The 17,834-nt window shown below is 48.3% G+C and overlaps 1 protein-coding gene across 3 annotated transcripts in view; it reads right to left on the reverse strand.

Moving 5' to 3' along the window:
- The window catches only part of LOC144129183 (uncharacterized), a 79,050-nt gene that overhangs the window by 7,075 nt on the left and 54,141 nt on the right, over window positions 1–17,834 (reverse strand). For all 3 annotated transcript variants that reach the window (XM_077663161.1, XM_077663160.1, XM_077663162.1), the window contains 2 exons: window positions 15,580–15,684; window positions 387–539 (listed from right to left, as the gene is read on the reverse strand). In XM_077663161.1, coding sequence (XP_077519287.1) covers window positions 387–539; window positions 15,580–15,646 — 220 coding nt within the window. In that variant the 5' untranslated portion in view covers window positions 15,647–15,684. The remainder of the gene's footprint in view (window positions 1–386; window positions 540–15,579; window positions 15,685–17,834) is intronic.

Here is a 17,834-nt window from a genome sequence, read left to right on the forward strand (position 1 = left end):
ATTTTACACATTCGCTATGTAAAGGGAGTTAGCAGCATGCTACAATAGTAATGCATGGGTACACAGAAGCATAAAGCATACAAGAGTCACAAGGAGCGAAAACACAGAAAATAACTGTTAAAAACCAGTGTACACAGCTTTCTTGCCATGAATTGGTCTTCTGGATTCCTGACACAAGCCACCAGCGCAAACCGCTCCCTCAAAGTACATCAAAGTCCTCTTCCAGAAGCCTGCTACATAATCACAGAGTAGATAGAACAGGAGATTTGTTCTTGCAACGTCCCTTTTGCGGCACTCTGCAAGCATCTTTAATGTAGCCGGACTTAATCAAGCCACTTATTATGCCCCTCGCATGCCATGCTGCACATTCTGCTCTGCTCGCTCACCGTTCAGGTCGTTCTGCGAGAAGAACTCGCATCCGTGGGCGCACTCGTGCGCGAAGTTCTTCTCTGGATCGAAGTTGGCACGTGTGCAGTAATCTGTCCGGTTAGCCTGGTTCCTCGGCGTCCAGCTGCATATGTAGCACTGCACAGCCTCCCCTGCGTCGTGAAAAGAGAGGGAAATGTTTAGCAGTGAAAACTACCAGATGGCAGTTGCCATATCGTCATCTCTCAGTGCATTTACAGGTTGGTTAGAGGGTCTCATCTTTCCTGACAAGATTGCGTCTATGTAGATTCTGTTTCCGGTGCGTATAATACGAGCGTCTTTTTTCCCTCACTTGTTCACTGTGTGCCACATTTTTTTTTCATTTACTACCTCTGCTTTGCATTGTCGTTGTCTTTTTGTTGTTGACTTGGAGCGGGACTTTCCTTTTCTTTGTTGTATATATTTTTTCTCCACTCCTGTAAAAGCCCTTCTTGGGCTGACAGTATCAATAAACAAACAACAAACAAGATGAAGCGCACTGGGAGCGCAACGTGTCGCGTGTACCAGTCGCGCTCAAACTGCCGCAAGGAAGTGTTCTGAAGTCAACACTTGCTAGCGATGACAACCGTACTGACACTTGAGAAGAAAAAAAACTCACCGGACGGTTACGACTATGCAAAACGAGATTCAGCGATAGCTGTTTAGGCGTTTAGTCCTATGACCACTGGTGTAGTGGTCACGTGATGCATTCCTGCACTGGCAGGCGGCTGTTCTAAGCACAGCCACCCGTAGGCTTATGCGACCCAGGTTGACAGGCGCAACTGGTGGGTGGTAGTGCTAGTGCACCCACCGGTCACGCCGACGGCCACGGCGTCGAGAAAGCCAGGGACGGGGGCTAACAGCTATCGCTGTAAAAGTGCATGGGTCGTGCAGTTATCTAACAGCATACATTTTTAATTAAAACCCCGCACTCACAGGCATCGCCTGAGCATGATCTACTTTTGTTGGAACACTCGGTATTCGGATGACGGCTATGCTGGTCAGGCCGTCGTTGACAAGCGCTGCCAAGTTAAAAACAAGGTTGCAATCGAAATCGAAGTGTGATGTGCGTTTGGAAGTAACTTCACGTTCCTGGGTGTATCTTCAATGCAACTTTCGCATGCTGCAATTTGCGAAGCTGCGAATAAGTATGGAAGTAAAACGCTAAGGCGCCCGTGTGCTGTGCGATGTCAGTGCACGTTAAAGATCCCCAGGTGGTCGAAATTATTCCGGAGCCCTCCACTACGGACCTATTTGTTCCTCTCTTCTTTCACTCCCTCCTTTATCCCTTCCCTTACGGCGCGGTTCAGGTGTCCAACGATATATGAGACAGATACTGCGCCATTTCCTTTCCACCAAAAACCAATTATTATTATTATTATTATTATTCTTTCACTCCCTCCTTTATCCCTTCCCTTACGGCGCCGTTCAGGTGTACAATGATATATGAAAGATACTGCGCCATTTGCTTTCCCCCAAAACCAATTATTATTATTATATAAGCTTCACACACCGAAATAGGTGGGCAATTGTCATGGGCGGAACAAGCGCAGAGAGCCAATTCGAGAGGTTCGAACAAAACAACAGTGATATTGCGTTGCAATAAGAATGCTTAATGAGTTCATTTTCAGTTGCATTTTGTCACTTTGGTTTTGTATATTTCATGTTTTTGTTTGCAAAAAATTGACTTAGTTTTTGTAAAAGATCCATATTCAAATAAAAGGCTTCAGAAACTTCCCGTGTAATTCATCACGATGGCACGATAAAATATATGAGCATCACGGAACAGCGGCTTACAAACTGCTTTCTTTCTATTTTTACCCTTATGTCCTTTTGTCTGTCCACACGTGGTGCCATGTGCTGACTGATGCGAGCTTGCCCGGTCACCCAAATACAAAATGTGCATTTTTTGTCTTTGTGCCAAGCCTTTCGTATCTGGAGAGGTAGGGCCGAATGCACCAGTCGTCCCTCCGTTAATCTCTATGATAGGTAATCTGCATTTTTGGATAGGCATTATCAGTGAACAGCCGTCTGGATGTGGCTTTTTGGTTTACGCCCCCTTCCCGCATGCGCATGCCTCGAGATTATTAATGTGCTGCTGTCGTTTAATAACCTTTCCTGTTGCGAGGCAGCGCCGTGTTTGTCTTTTTATCTTAGTCCGTGCTTTTCGCGCTGTTTAATTTGAGTAGAAGTCCTTTCGAACTAGCCAGTTTTCCGTGATAATTATTTTTGTAAAGGGTGATCAGTTCAACTGAACGGTCCTCGTGATAAAAATTTCGTGCTTCCTGTCACAGTGGTTCTAAAGATATTGCTATTTAGTTAAATCCTTCTGTCAACTGCTTCACTGTTAGTGCTTGACTGCGTTAATTGCTTCATTTTACCTCACTTTCACAGAAACATGTCAGGAAGGAATGTTTTGCAGAGGTAGGCGACAATTGCATATATTTGTTGCAGTTGCAGATATTTCCGAATTCGTCTAAAAAGTTCACGCACGTGAATTCAAGCTGTGCAAGTTCCTTCTTTAGAAACATTGAAAAAAGCTTTCAACCACGCTCAGCCTGGAAGACATCGGCAATCTTCGGGCAAGCAGCAAGACTCCTTTATAAGAGCAATAAAATTTATTCACTCACTCACGTGCACAGGAATGTCATCTTACTTCCCGCAGGCATAATTCGTGGCTGATAACTGAACGTCCGGTGTATGTGCGCGTGCGCCGTTTGTAGCGCACCGCACAGCAGGCACTTGCCCCATGGGCACATTTAGTGCTGCGCACAGCCGCTAGGGGGCGTTTCATGGCCCGGAGTCAGCACAGGTGACCTCAGACGCTCCACCCGGCCCTTCCCGTGACTCACACTGTCTTCGATCCGGTGTGCTGCGCTCGTGGAGGTTTTCTACACTCTAAACACTAATACGTCTATATAGGAGTAGCAAGGGAATAACCTGTGGTCTAGTGTACACACTTTCGTAAAATGGTGTCCGCTAGGGGACAGCTTATTCCCTTTTTACACCTTTCTGTTTAGAGTGCAGAAGTGCATTTATGTGTGACGGCGGCACATTGAAGCTTGCTAAGACTGGTGCGATGGCGAGAGCGTTGAGCGCCTTAGTGGGGTGGAAAAGCAAGGCGCCAGAGTCGGACGTTGCCACCAACGTCCTTCACTCTTACAGCATTTATGACTTGAGCACTACTCTCAGATGTCAGTGGTAATTTAATGTAATTATTTCCTTGCTCACACGTATGTATGTGCGCACATGCATGTAAATGAGTTTCTTTGCTTGCATTTCAGGACGTGGGTGCGAACTTAGGTATAGGTGTACACCAAAGTGAATTGTCAGAAGAAATCCCTCTATGGAATCTACGGCGGAGCAGAGGGCAGGTGTACTTAATGAGGAGCTGTGAATAATTGAAGCTCTTCGGTGCGCTTTACTCACTCCGTGGTTCAGTGATTTGCATTTAGGGCATCTTAAAGGGGCTGTGAAAGGGGCTCTAATAAAGTTGCGGCATGGCTGGGATATTAAAGCACGCCGGCTTCACGAATACTGTCCTGCAAGAATTTTTTTAATGCGCTTTGTAGAAACTGAGTTAAAGGTAGTCAAAAATTTGAATTTCAGGCGTCTTCGCGCCTTTTTCCTCTCCTCTCGTTACTTTTTGCTCACGCTGGAAGGTAGGCGCTCCTTCGCCGGACACCCTTCTGGGAGCGGAGCTTCCCGACCCGCCGGAGCTAAGCGGCTTATTGGCCGCAGCCACGGTAGCTTCCTGACGTCTGCAAGAATCTAACCAATGGCCACCTCTTTACCTTGTATACGTAGATGCGAGCAACGGAGGAGGGTGCGAGCATGAAAAAGTCGCCGGGAAGGGGCTCGCCAACCTCTCGCGCGTGATTGCGGGCCGTCTGCTGCGTGTAGAAGTCCATTATTTGGCTCTGGTTTTCATTGGCAACGCAGCGCAGTGATTAAGTGAGTTAATGTGCTCTCCTCGGAAGGCGTTTTAGAGCCCCTTTAACGCTCCGCTGTTCTCAACATAACCTGTCGTACCCCCGTTGCCACCCAGGCAAAGGATGGACAGGCAGCGAACATATTTTGTTTATTACTACAGCACCTTGCACTCGCCTTGAAGGGAGCACTTCAGTTTCAGCTTTCCCCTGAGCTATGCCGCTCTGCCGCAAGAGAAAATCCGCGGAGTTCTCAAGTCTTCCTCGTCGGTGACTAATAAGTCAAGGTGTGGGCATCTAACCCAAGACGGTGCCATAAAAAACAAGGGCCAACTCAGGAGTAATGCAAATCTTTCGGCTGGTCGCTTAAACGTTGCCTAAGAATAATATAAGGTCTGCCGGTCTTGTACAGAGCACGTGCTATTCGAAAATATCCTCAAAATAACCTTCGCAGTTTCGTCTCGCCTTGAACGGCGCAAGGCAAAAATGAAAGCCATCCTCCCGTCCTTCGGTAGATGGCTCCTAACGCGTACAGCAATCGATCACCGGTCGTCTCTCGTGACGTCATTTTCGCGATCTCGGTTGCAGCATCGTGCCTTTTGTGGCCGGGAATAGGGCGTGCTGGTAAAGGGGGGAGGCATCCAAGGCCACACCGGCGGCACGCGTTGCGTCATCGAAGGCACCTGTTTTCCGTCACGCGAGCTGCCCGCCGACCGCGTGCTGGGGACCCCCCGCCGTGGGCGTGGTCGCACGCTGAAGCCGGCCGACGCCCGTTCCGGCGCTGCCCGGTCCAAAGCGGGCCATACGAGCAGGCTGGCGCGAGCTTAAACGGTGTCCTCGTTTCGTGCATTATTGATTAATGAAGACACCTTCCCGCAGGTGCCGTGCGGGGCGCCGTCGGAAGTTTCTTGCAAAGAATAATTTTGAGGATTACGAACCGGGAACTCCGGATCAGTACCCGGGTTCGAACCCGACCGCGGCGGCTGCGTTTTTATGGAGGAGAAAAAACGCTAAGGCGCCCGTGTGCTGTGCGATGTCAGTGCACGTTAAAGATCCCCAGGTGGTCGAAATTATTCCGGAGCCCTCCACTACCGGCACCTCTTTATTCCTTTCTTCTTTCACTCCCTCCTTTATCCTTCCCTTACGGCCGCGGTTCAGGTGTCCAAAGATATGAAACTGATACTGCGCCATTTCCTTTCCCCAAAAACCAATTATTATTAAATATTATTATTATTATTATTATTATTATTATTATTATTATTATTATCATTATTATTATTATTATTATTACGCGGGGCGTCCCTTCACGACGGCTCTTTCCTTTTCACTCATCGTCACTGGTATCGGCGAGCTGTGATCACCCGCCCAATGTAAAACACGTAACATATGTAAAACATTTTGTTTTTGGAGCGAAGTCTACATTGGCCACGAACTCGCAGCTTCGCCGTGCTCGCATTCCCGCCGCTGTCGCACCGCACCACGTGGCAACCACGTGCTGGTCACGTGACCAACCGCGTGACGAACCACGTGGCAACAACTAGACAATCAGACTAACCTGGACTTGCAGTCAAGATTAACCAAGGCTAACCAAGTTGTGCCTTAGCTTTCGCTACGTATATCCTGGCATAGCCGAGCTAAGCCACTGCCAATTTTTTTCAAGGCTTTCCCTGCCCGTTGCCATGATCAATTTGAACTTCTTCATTTTGAGAAACAGCGCAAAAGACGGCACACAAGACAGACGACAGGACGAGCGCTGACTATCAACCAACGTTTTTATTTCAGAGGGCAGGAATATATAGAGTTTGGACGCTGACAACAAATACACAAAGAGGCAATTATGACTGGCACAACTCATCATACGAACGCGAGAGGGAAGGCACGTGTCCCGCCGGCTGCTAACGTGATCTGAAAGGGGGGGGGGGGGGGGGGGGGGTTGAAGGAGCAACAACAGAAGCATAAACCGAGAAAAAACCAACAAAAAACCAGGAAGGGCTAACAAAAAGAGGTTTGTAAACATCGACAACATGAACCGTGCGGCTCAGAGGGTGTCAGTGAAATGGTTGTTCAGTAATGTGATTTCCTTAAGGAACATGGTGAGGGATGGTGTGCTGACGCAGGCTTGATTTTTGAAGTGGATGATGAAGGCTTCCCAAATTTCGCGTGCGCGCTGGTCATGGTATTTCCTTAAAATGCGTGTTTGGTTAAGCAATAGATGAGTCTTAGCAATTGGAGCAGTGAATAGCAAGGTTACAACCTGTTGTCAATCCGAGGAAACGGCGGTGCTCGCGGTGCTCCAATCGCATTCCGGAGTCAGTTCAGATGTTACATAAATACAGTATGATAACGTGTTGGGTTTAATGTTTGGAAAGACTACGAGTGCTCGATAAGCGTAGTAGTGGTTGGCTCTGGATTAATTGCGATCACCTTTATTTCTTTAACGGTTGCATTTTACCTCTATCGAAATACGGCCGCCGCCGGCCAGGATTCGATCCCACGACCTCCGGTTCAGGAAATGAACGGCGTAGCCACTGAGCCATGGCGGGAGGTTAACGTGTAAACATGTTCCTAGGTTCGATACAATGATTGGCAGGTGGTATGCTCCAGCTTTAACAGCGGTGCAAGGCTTTAGCGAGAAGTAGCAAAGGAAATGCAACTGGCTGTCGCTGAAAAGGAGCCGGATTTACACGCGTCCTGGCATTCAGTCAGTGTATTGAGGCGTGCATTGGCTATGACCAAGCTCACACCTCTCCAAAATGAACGAGAAGTTTACTTTGGAGTGTGGACTCGTCGGGTCACTGACACCCTCTTCAAAGCAATCATAATTACACCGCTACGTCTGCCGCAGCGGTACACAAACCGTTCGAAGAAGCTCACCAATAACCTGTAATTTCATCGAACCAGGTCGTGAACACAGCAGGTGCCTTCAACTTGTAGGATACGGTGGATCCCCTCAGCCTTGTTGATTAATCTTAAAATTTGTTGCACTTCTTTGTCTATTAAAGCGCTTTGCCACGACTTTTTATATATCAGTAGGGATAAGCGAGCATACCCTTGATGCACGTAAAGTGACTTCAGTGCTCCCCTGAATTTCTTTTTTTTTTTTTTTTTACAATATGAGATGTGCCAGAAAGAGAAAAAACCCGTGTATGCGTTGTCGTCCTCGTCGTCTACCAAGCTGCGCTGGGATACGAGGGCACCTCGCCTCACACGACCGCGTTTCTCCTGCTCGTACGATGGGACAGTCAATATTCTTTTATGCGCACGCTCGGCAATCTGCGCAAACGTTTTGCCGCGTGTTTGTTCGACTGGTGAATTCGTTTGCCCTCAAGATTACGCTACAGGGACCTGTGATGACAGTGGGTGGCTGCTCTTTCCGCTTTCGAACGGCATGCGTGGCCTTCCTTATCCAGTACACACGTGCACGGCTTAGAATCTGTTTCTTTAGTCTCTTGTTCTCGCCGATGCAAGTGCAGAAGTAAGGGCAGACGCTATTTTTGGATTCAAGCCAGCGTCCCTTGTTTCACCGCGCTGCCGGTTCGGCAGTTTGAGACCAGAAGCACCACGATGGTCCGTCCCTCAAACTTCAAAAAGCAATTTATTGACAGCTGTTTTTTAACGGCCTAGGCACATATACGATGCTCTCTGGATTCGCTTCTTTTCTTTCCATTTCTTCCGTGCAGAATGGCAGTATAGGGAGCTGTCTTGACCTCCGGCTAAAAGCGCCCTCAGCCGTGAACCAACGCAAATCCCATCGGTCAACCTCTCTTTTGCGGGGCGATCGAACGGCCCCAGGCAGAGCTCAAGAGGGCGTGTAAAACGCCGCGCTGTTCCGGCGACAGCCAACGCTAGCTAGGCACGCGATAAACGACGCCACCGCCGCCGTAGCCCACGACAGTCGAGCAAGAAAGCTCGTGGCGGTCTTGGTGGTGAGGGCGCGGGATGGTGCAGGCGGAGTAGGGTGGCGGAGGGCTGAGAAAAACCCCGGGGGCTCTTTCGGGGCTCCGGCGTCGCGGACGCGTCGCGGTGACAGATCGCCTCCCGACGCTGCTGCTACCACACACGCCGCTGGCCCTTTTTGCCCCGAGCTGTATTCTACTTCCTCGCCTTTCTGTTCTATCTTTCACTTTCGACACTTTCTCTTCCTCTCCATGTGTGTCTAGTATCCCGCTCGGTCCTGGCGGCTCTGTGCGCCCGCTTCGCCTCTGCGTGCTCCGTGCAGACAGGGGAGGCCCATGGACTTAACGCGACGTTTTCATTCTCTCTGCTTCCCTTTTGTTTTAAGTGGTGGCGGCTGGTCCCCTCAAAGCCTGTTTGATCTCGGCGCTCTAAAACAGACGCCTCTTCCACTCTCGGGCAATTTAAGGAACGCGCCCCATCGAGCTGCTCTTTTTCTTTATTTCAGTTCCACCTCCGCGCGCGCTCGCGCCCATCGTCCTGTCTCCAGGCGCCTGCGCCAATCGTTGCTGCGGCTGACGCGACGCGCGCTCCGGCCCCAAAGCTCTATTCCGAACGTGGAGAGGCAAGGCGTTCTGGAAGGCGCGTGCATTCCTTTCCCGACGCACTCTTGTTTATTGTTTTTTTCTCTCGTCGGCGGTCTCGTCTCCAAGAAGCAGTCCGTCGTCGTGCCAAATACGTTCCGGCGCGCCGGTTCCACTCAAACCTATAGGGTGACGTCTGTTTACAGAGAGCACGTGCGCAATGTGTATTTCGTTTTTATCGCGCATATACGCGCTGTGGTGCTACAGTATGCGGCGTCGCCTACAGCAAGCTCGATAGACGGATTGGAAGTGAAGGGCAGAAACGCGCTATAGTGTTACAGTATGCGGCGTCGCCTACAGCACGCTCGATAGATGTATTGGAAGCGAAGGCAACAGTGGCAATAAAGTGAAGAATATAACAGGAAGATGACGCTGCAAAACTTCAGGGTGCGCGATAGGTTCGCTAGTGGTTTTCATTTTTTCATTGCAATAGCTTGGCTAGTGGATAGCTAGTGCTTTTCATATTGGTGCTTCTATGGGCGTTTAAAGCGATTTGGAGAACGAGCAGCGCGAACTTGATTAAAGAGTCTTGGCGCTTTTGATTACAACGCGTCGTGTCAACAAAGCGGAGATGAGTTTTGGTATCGGCTTTTGCAAATCCGCTACGTCCGCAGCATGCAGTTCGAGGACTTTGAAAGAAACTAGCCCTCGAGGAAAGACGTTTGTTTGCGTAAGAACTCGGGTTGTGCCAGCGCAGGCTAATTGGTTCAGGTAATTATCCCAGCTATGGCGAAGCGTGTGATTAATTTGCCTCTTAAATGCTGGCGTGTACGCTAAGCTGGATCGATTTATTCTTGAGCTCGCAGCTGCAACAACACCGCCGCTGATTCCTGGGCCCGCTTAAGCTTCGCTAATGATGTTGCCGCCCTGCCGCATTTGTGGCACCAGCTTTGAGGAGTTGCGCGGAAACTTCGGTGACCGCAAATCGTGATGGAAGAGTGTCTTACTTCTCGGTTTATGTCGGCCACACCATTTGAACGAAGTCTCAGATAAGAGAACCTTGAACATGGCGCTATAAAAGCATCATGAAGGTGGCAGTATTTGTATGCCAAATGGTATTTTTTCGAAGCCGCAGTATGCCACATCAAAAAAAGAGGAAAAGAGTGTGTCAATGATTCATCTGTGAACCTTGTTAAAGCTGAGATTTCATATCTTGAACGGTTTTGTTGATCGCACGTGAGGTTTCTGTCTGCGCATGCCTAGATTTTTCTGTATATTTGCTCGTTTTTCAAGGAATAAAGTCAGATGAAGTTAGCGCTTGTCCTACGTCGTTCGTCTACTGTTTGTGTTTTTTTTTGGCGCTACTGTTTTTCTTTCTGGATCGAAATGAACCATCTAGCCCAAACAGAAGTTCTTCTAAAGTATGATGTGTGTGTGTGTGTGGGGGGGGGGGGGGGGGGAGGGGTCAGTTCAATGCCTCGGAGGAAAACCAGAAGAGCTATCACTATGCACTACCCGAACACGGCGCCTCTGTCTGAAAGCCCAGGTAAATAATCATCCGAATCTTATTAAGAGCGGCAAAAGGCCCCCACTAACGACAGCAAGCAATCTTCGCATTTTCGTCGCAATTATTAGCCCTCCTCTCCAAAAGATCCGGAGACCTTTCAGGTTTATTGAAATACTGGTAGCCTCTTTCCGGTTCTGTATCGATCCGGTTTGTTAAAAAAAATCCAAACAAAAGAAAAGTGTTTTTATACGTTGAGGTTCTCCGCTATTCCAAACCCTCCCTGCAAGCACCGTCGTCTTCAAAAAAGAGCAATCCTCGTCATCAATAACCCCAACTGGCGTCGAGGAGCTGCCTTTCCCTATATGTGCCCCCCCCCCCCCCCCCCCCCCCCCACCCCCCCGCGGCCTCCCGTAGACAGACGCCAGCGCTTCCTTCCCTATTTCCCTAAACGAAAGCCTTCACCCAGCGGGTCGGAGCGAGCTCTTTTGTCGCCCGCTGTCACCGAGAGGCTGTCCTCTCGGTATATATGTGCTCCGGAGTGGTCGCTTTCCAAGGAACCCTCTCCATCCCGTGCCATCGCTCCCGCTGAGAGCCTAAAGTGCCCCGTGTATAGGCCCTTCTTATTTATAACGAGAGACACGGGTTACGTGGCCCTCGCCCCGCAACGATCACAGTGCCAAATTCCGTGCAGCATTAAGGATGCTTGAAAGCGAGCAAGTAGTACATACACTTTACTGTGGGCCATGGTTGGGCGCGCATTTAGCTAGTCTTGTCACCTGCTCAGTCTAGTGAGGCCGACTACAACTCAGATTGCGCTGAATTTAACGTGTGGAATATTTGAAAAGGAACTCAGTAGTGCTTACAAACGGTAAAGAAATTGCTGCAAATCAAGGCGTGTAAATGCCGCCAAGATTCATACAGAACAAGTATGAACACGAAAGACAGAAGTTAACTTGAAGCAGACAGGACACACGCCGTTTTCGCATCTGTTTTATTTCTGCGAGAGCCTAAGCCGCCCCTAATTGCACTACATTAAGCGCTCACACGCAATAAACGACGCTTATACTTGGTATGATTGGTTTTGTATTAATACTAGCGCAAGTGAATTGGCGTTACGGAATGCATTTCATCCTTCGTCTGAACACTCTAAACAAACACCGCTTTCCACCAATTCTGTTTGGATAATAACTTGGCGGTGGTTAATGATGTGCAAATACCTATTCCCTAAATTGAAAAGAGCGTGCGATCTTCGACTATAAGCTCGTAAACTTGTCCAGGCAGTGTTTGCGGTTAGTTGGTTACGCATCACATATTTGTCAGCAGCTGACTTAATCCGGAACCCCCGGCCTATGCTAAAGTTGCCATAGATTTGTGTAGGTAAGAAACGTGTATATATAATTCTCGCCCAGCAGGCACCGCGTACGACAAAAAAAAAACCTCGTGAACGCAGTCTTTTTGACCCAAATTCGACATCATCGCAACCAGGCAAGGTACGTGCATTATAGCGGTATAAAGGCAACTAACGCTGATCTCCAAATACCTGTCTCGAGTGCCAGGCGCGGTGATTCGATTTCAGCAAAGCCCGTCATTTACTTCCATTTTAAAGGCGCTCTCAATCTTAGCTTTATGCTCAACTCAGAGCACTGATATTTATGCACACATTTTATTGCATTATAGACATTCGGCGTCTCTTCGACATATGTGCAACGCTGTGATACACCGAACAAGCCGTGAAGCAGAAACAGAAAAAAAAAAATAAGTGCCTCTTTTGACTCTTTCCTCGGCACTACATAAGCCATGTATCCAGCATACGTGGTACTGCACAGAAATAGCTATGAAGAGTGCACGCATTCTCTTCTTCAGGCTCGTAAAAATTTCACTTGTGAGGGTTCTTGTATGCGTCAGCGACCCCCGCCGGGTTAAACAGTACATTTTTTTGGCGCTTGCTTTCTTGTGGGCGGGGAGATTGAAATAAATGGTTCCCGATGCGACGGTCTACGTTATGAACTTCGCGATGGATTTTATGCGCCCGAAAGAAATGCAGGAAGTTGAAACTGATCCCCTCACTTCAAAGGCGAAGCTGACGCTACACAAAGAACACCCGCGAAGGGGCTCACTCCCGTATGGACGTGCTCATATGACAATGCCATAAATTTCCCGCCGGGTAATATTTCTTGCGGCTGACATCATCAAGTGTAGGTTTTCGGAGATCCTTTCATGGAATCTTTGGCGCGCTTCCAAATTTATTTTTAACATCAGCCCTGCTTTTTGCACTTGAACATGCCATTAGGCTCGAAGTGACTTGACACGGTAGTTGAGACTGGCTGCATGCGAGACCAAGTACACAACGAACCAGTCACTTTCTCAATGTTGAGATGCTCTCGCTTCTGTTTCTCAAATTGCAAGTGGACCCATATATACACTTAGACAGATCGGGACTCGGGCAAATAAAGAGTAACGCGTCAAGGAAATCGTTTTCGTCTTAAAAATGATTTTTTTTCCAACTGTAAATAAAGATGCGAGAACAGAGCTATCCTCTGATTTTCCTTCTTGTGTGCTACGTTTTATTCTTTATGAGCTGTTTTTGTTCGTGGCTAAGAACTACCACAAGCTTTTGGGCATTATCGAAATAACCGTCAACATTATATACAGTTCAAGGTAACTATGCTGCACAGTAGTCTTCATCGTGAAATGAAGTTCAGCAATCGTGTCTGTCACGAAAACATCGACAAATGAAAAAAAAATCGTGGACGATTTAGCATGGTTAGGCCGAATACGAATTAGGTGCTCCAGCACTTCGGTCTTCGCTTCAGTTTCGGTGAGGTTTGGTATAAGAGGACAGTGCTGTGTGTTCTGAGTCCACTGCGCACGGATGGAAGTTGAAGACGACGACATCCAAAGCACAGCGCGAGAGACTAGCAGTGTCCACAATAGTCTTCCTGTGGAATGAAGTTCAACAATCGTGTTCACAGATCTGTCCTGGCGGTTTCCCCACCGTACCCGTTTTGTGCCCAACCTGAGACGATAGATCACTTCCTGCTGTTCTGCCTCCACTTCTGTTCTTTGAGGAGGCGCCTATTACAAATTCCGTTTCGCCTGTTGGGTCTGCCTGTGTCCTCTGCGGTTGTTCTTTCCATTGGCGCTTCTTTGCTTGAACGAAGCAACAGGAGTGTGCGCTATGCTGTGCAAAATTTCCTTCAAGAAACGCAGTTACTCCCAATCTCAGTTTTTTCCATTTCCACTCTCATTCAGTGCGAAATTGAAACATTACATGCGTTGTATACGAATATGCACACAAAGCCATTGTCCCGTCTTCGATATCTCTGTTGATAGGACCCCTGCCGTTGCGTCGTCCAGTCTGTCAGCCCTAAATATATATCCCCTTACTATGCTTTTCCCCACCTAAACGCTCCTGTTTCCAGCCATTCACCGCTTGTGTCTTGGCCACACCCCCTAGTGGGCATGTGCCATCTTTATTTGAGGGCCAACCAAGAAACCAACCTGAGGCCAGCAACAACGACACGCAGGATGTTTGGCTGCGAAAATGACGATGCAGCAGCCAGCGAAGCTCATCTGTTCGCACCGCAGCGGGTTCGATACCCACTCACGGCAACATAGTGTTTTGCCATAAAGTGTTCTGCATAGTTGGCCATAAAACCTGCTGGCAAGAATCAGGTGTGCAGGTGGGCCACCTGACAGAGGCTTCTGACAAACAAACATGCGTAATGTGTCTGGGATTGGGGGGGTTTACAACCTTTGTCCGTAAAGTTTCGAGACTGGTTTATTTTCTTCTCTAGAAATGATTTGCCAAAACATATGCTGGTGCGTATGTGTAGCGCCATCTTTCAGGCTAACCTGAGATATTTATGTTAATTGCTGTTTCAGTCGCTAGATGCCACTACATGTAGAAAAATACGTTGTCACTAGTCGTCTGCGCATTCTAAACCGTGAGTGAAGGGGGAGAGATGGACGTCCACCTCGAACAGCGGGTAAACAAAATTCTGTGTGAAGCTTGGCAAGACAACCACACAGACGTATGAGCTCTTTCGTGACGCTTAGGACCACGAGACATTATCGCGGGCGCGAGTTTTCGAGTGGTACAAGAGGTTCGTTTCGGGGAGAACGTCGGTGGAAGATGACACAAGGCAGGGGCACCCTTCAACCTCACAGAATGAAAACAACGTGGCTCGGATCAGGGAAAGCGCACAACAAGACCGCACCATTACCGTCCGCATGCTGTCAGATGCTCTCGACGTTAGTAAGACAACATGCCACCAAATTTTACGTGAGAAATTGGGGGAAACGAAAGCTGAATGCCAGACTTGTGCCGCACTCCCTCACACAGTACCAGGACATGCGGGCATCAATGAGCGCTGATTTGCTCTCCGAGGCAGAGAAAGATGCTGCATTCGTCGGCAGCATCATTACTGGAGACGAAACATGGTGTTTTCAATACGATGCTCAAAGATGCAGAGCGCCGAATGGTAGTTCACAAGCTCCCCGGCGTCGAGAAAGGTGCGGCGACAGAAGACTAAAACAAAGACAATGCTAATATTTGATGCCAGAGGTGTCATACACCATGAGTTCGTCCCACAAGCGCAGACGGGGAATCAAGAGTTCTATAACCGCGTGCTCCAACACATGCGTGATGCACTGCGACGCCGTTGCCCCTGACTTATGGGCATCTGGACAGTGCAGCCTTCTCCACGATAACGCAAGGCCGAACACTGCTCTCAGCGTGACAAATATGCTCGCCAAGCACAGCATTACTGTACTTCCCCATCCGCCATACTCGCCTCACCTCTCCCCATGCGATTTTTTCCTGTTTCCTTGTGTGAAGAGAGCCCTAACAGGTCGCTGGATGGGGAACGTGGAGGACATTCAAGACGCCACGACAAAGGAGCTGACAGCTCTGTCAAAAGAAGCGTTTTCCAACTGTTTCCAAGACCTCAATGAGCGTTGGAAGCTGTGTATAATAGACTGTAAGGGAGACTGTTTTGAAGAGGTGCTGCATAAATGATTTCAATGTTAAACGCATTTTTTAATGAACTCAGTCTCGGAACTTTACGGACAAAGGTTGTAGTGCTGGCGCACTAAAAACAGCGCGATTACGCACTCCCGTGAAAAGTGCATTTGCCTTTGTTAACTTCGTGCACAACAGCCTTGACAATGTACGCACTGCTTTTCATAATTCGGCGGCAAACGCAAGCAGCAGCAGTCGTAGCAGAGTGAATAGATTCATCGTTTCAGGTCAGCTCACCTGTCGTGAACAACAGGACGAACGCCAAAAGCGAGAATGTCACGGCCAACGCTGTAGCTTGGGTCATCCTGAGGCTGGAAGACGTTCCGTCCGCTCCGACAAAGTCTGTAAAGAGATATAAAAGAACACCAGGCAATAAATATTGGTCAGGTTTTCGGGCACATGATATACAACGTAGTCTATTGGTAAAAGTGTCATGCCATGTGCGGTATTCATCTTTCTTTATTTTAGAATTTAAGGTACCTTGTCGTGGTCGTCGTCATCATCATCATCATTATCACCAGCCTGGCTACGCCCCTGCAGGGCGTTAATGTGCAAGGTACTGCTGTGACATGTTACTTATTCCCAGATACATCCGTAAGTACTGGTTTTCTTTATGATGATACAAGATATTTCAGGATATTACGACCTGAAAGGTAAGCCATTGACTTTATTCCGCATATAACGCTCGCAAAACCTTCGAAGCACTCTTTGAGAAGCCTTGATGAGGGACAATTGAGAGCCACTTTTAGGACCTCCTACAACGCAAAGTTGCCTTTACAAGTGTAAACACATTACGCTGATCAATACCTCTACGCAGTTTTCCCAGTTGTGAGTTAAATGAGCATGAAAATCTTTAAATACGCTGTTTAAATATATCAGAGGATAGGGAAAGAGAGACGAGAAGATAACTAAGAATTCCTCGGTTGGAGAAGAGGGAAAGATTTACGGCAACATCGTACTAGAACATTTTGGTAGGCTAGTTGGTGCACGTTTGACAAACAGTCTACACAGAGCGCTGCCATAGAGAAACGTTGCCTGCCAAAGATTTGCAAGCCTTGTGCGCTCTCGGACAGTATACAGGCATATGTTCTCCGCGCGAGGCCCATTCACCGTAGCACCACATCTGAAACCGCGCGCCCCCAAAAACATTCCATCAATTCAGCGTGCATTCGCTTTCGATACAACTTTATTTTCCAGCGCATCATCGCTGCTTCGATTTACGGTCGAAAAACAAGATTGTGATCGAAACAAGGGCTCGCGTTTTATAACGAATTTTCTTATTCGTTCTATCGGGTCGGTTCAGTTCGTCTGTTCTGCCTTTGATATCCTAGCCGCGTCTGACATCGCTTGTTACAAGAACTACAGGCCCTCCCATGTAGTAGCTAGCTGTAATAGAGCGAAGCAAGAAGTTCGGTAAAAGAAAAAGCGCAAAACATGGCCAAATCTGGAACGGCTTGCCCGAAAGTGCCTCGGGAACTCATGCACGAACGTTCCACAAGCACCTTTCAACAACAGAGGGACCCTCATATTTCTTGCTCCACTCAGCTCGAAACAGGGCCAAGGGCTTCACCACATAAACGTTTCTCATCAGAGCAAAAACCGGCAGGCCCTCTATTGGACCGGGCTCCTTTGTGTGCTCGGGTACAGATGGACAGACGCGGCGCGTGGCCAATGTGGGTCAAGCTGGGTAGATTGTATGTGGCATCTCATTCGTGGCTTCCCACTCGCACAAGGAGTGCTTCTGCTCTCCCCGGCTACTCGAGCTCTCTTAGCCATAAAATGAGAGATAAAAAAGAAATCGGAAGATTGACCCTGCTGCCCCTCGGGCACCCCCTACGCATACATACCGCAAAGCGCAATCACGGGAGTGCTTTCACGTCCACGGCGGAGCGTAGCAAACGGGATTCTTCGATGTGATTCGAGGAACGGGCAGGCGAGCGCGAGTCCCTTTGTGTACGCAATCTCGTCGTAGGCTTTTGTCTCTGGTCAGTGGGGTGGAATGCTTTGGAATTGTTTAAATGACTGCGGAAAAGAAAAGAAACTGAGGCACTCGCTGCTTGAAATAGCACGACGGCAAAAATTGTTCGTTTTTTTTTTTTTTCGAAATACATCCAAACAACGAAGGGTAACTGCAGGATTAAAACAGAATTTTGCCAGTGATTGAAGCATATCGCGCATGAAAAAGGAATGGCTTTAAGACGTACATGGCGTTGGAGAGAATCAGTGCGGTTTTCGTTGGTAAAATATTAACGGGTGACACTATGAAGCACGGGAAGCTCAGTTTCATGCCGTGCCGTTGAATTAAATGCTTGAACGTAACCGTTTTAAAGGAGGCGAAATTCTATACAGGCCCGTGTGCTGTGCGATGTCAGTGCACGTAAAAACACCCCAGGTGGTCGAAATTTCCGGAGCCCTTCCGGCGTCCCTCATAGCCTGAGTCGGTTTGGAACGTTTAAACTCCCATGAACCTAAACCTAAACGTAACTGTTTTA

This window comes from Amblyomma americanum, chromosome 4, assembly GCF_052857255.1.
Source record: "Amblyomma americanum isolate KBUSLIRL-KWMA chromosome 4, ASM5285725v1, whole genome shotgun sequence".
Taxonomy (NCBI): domain Eukaryota; kingdom Metazoa; phylum Arthropoda; class Arachnida; order Ixodida; family Ixodidae; genus Amblyomma; species Amblyomma americanum.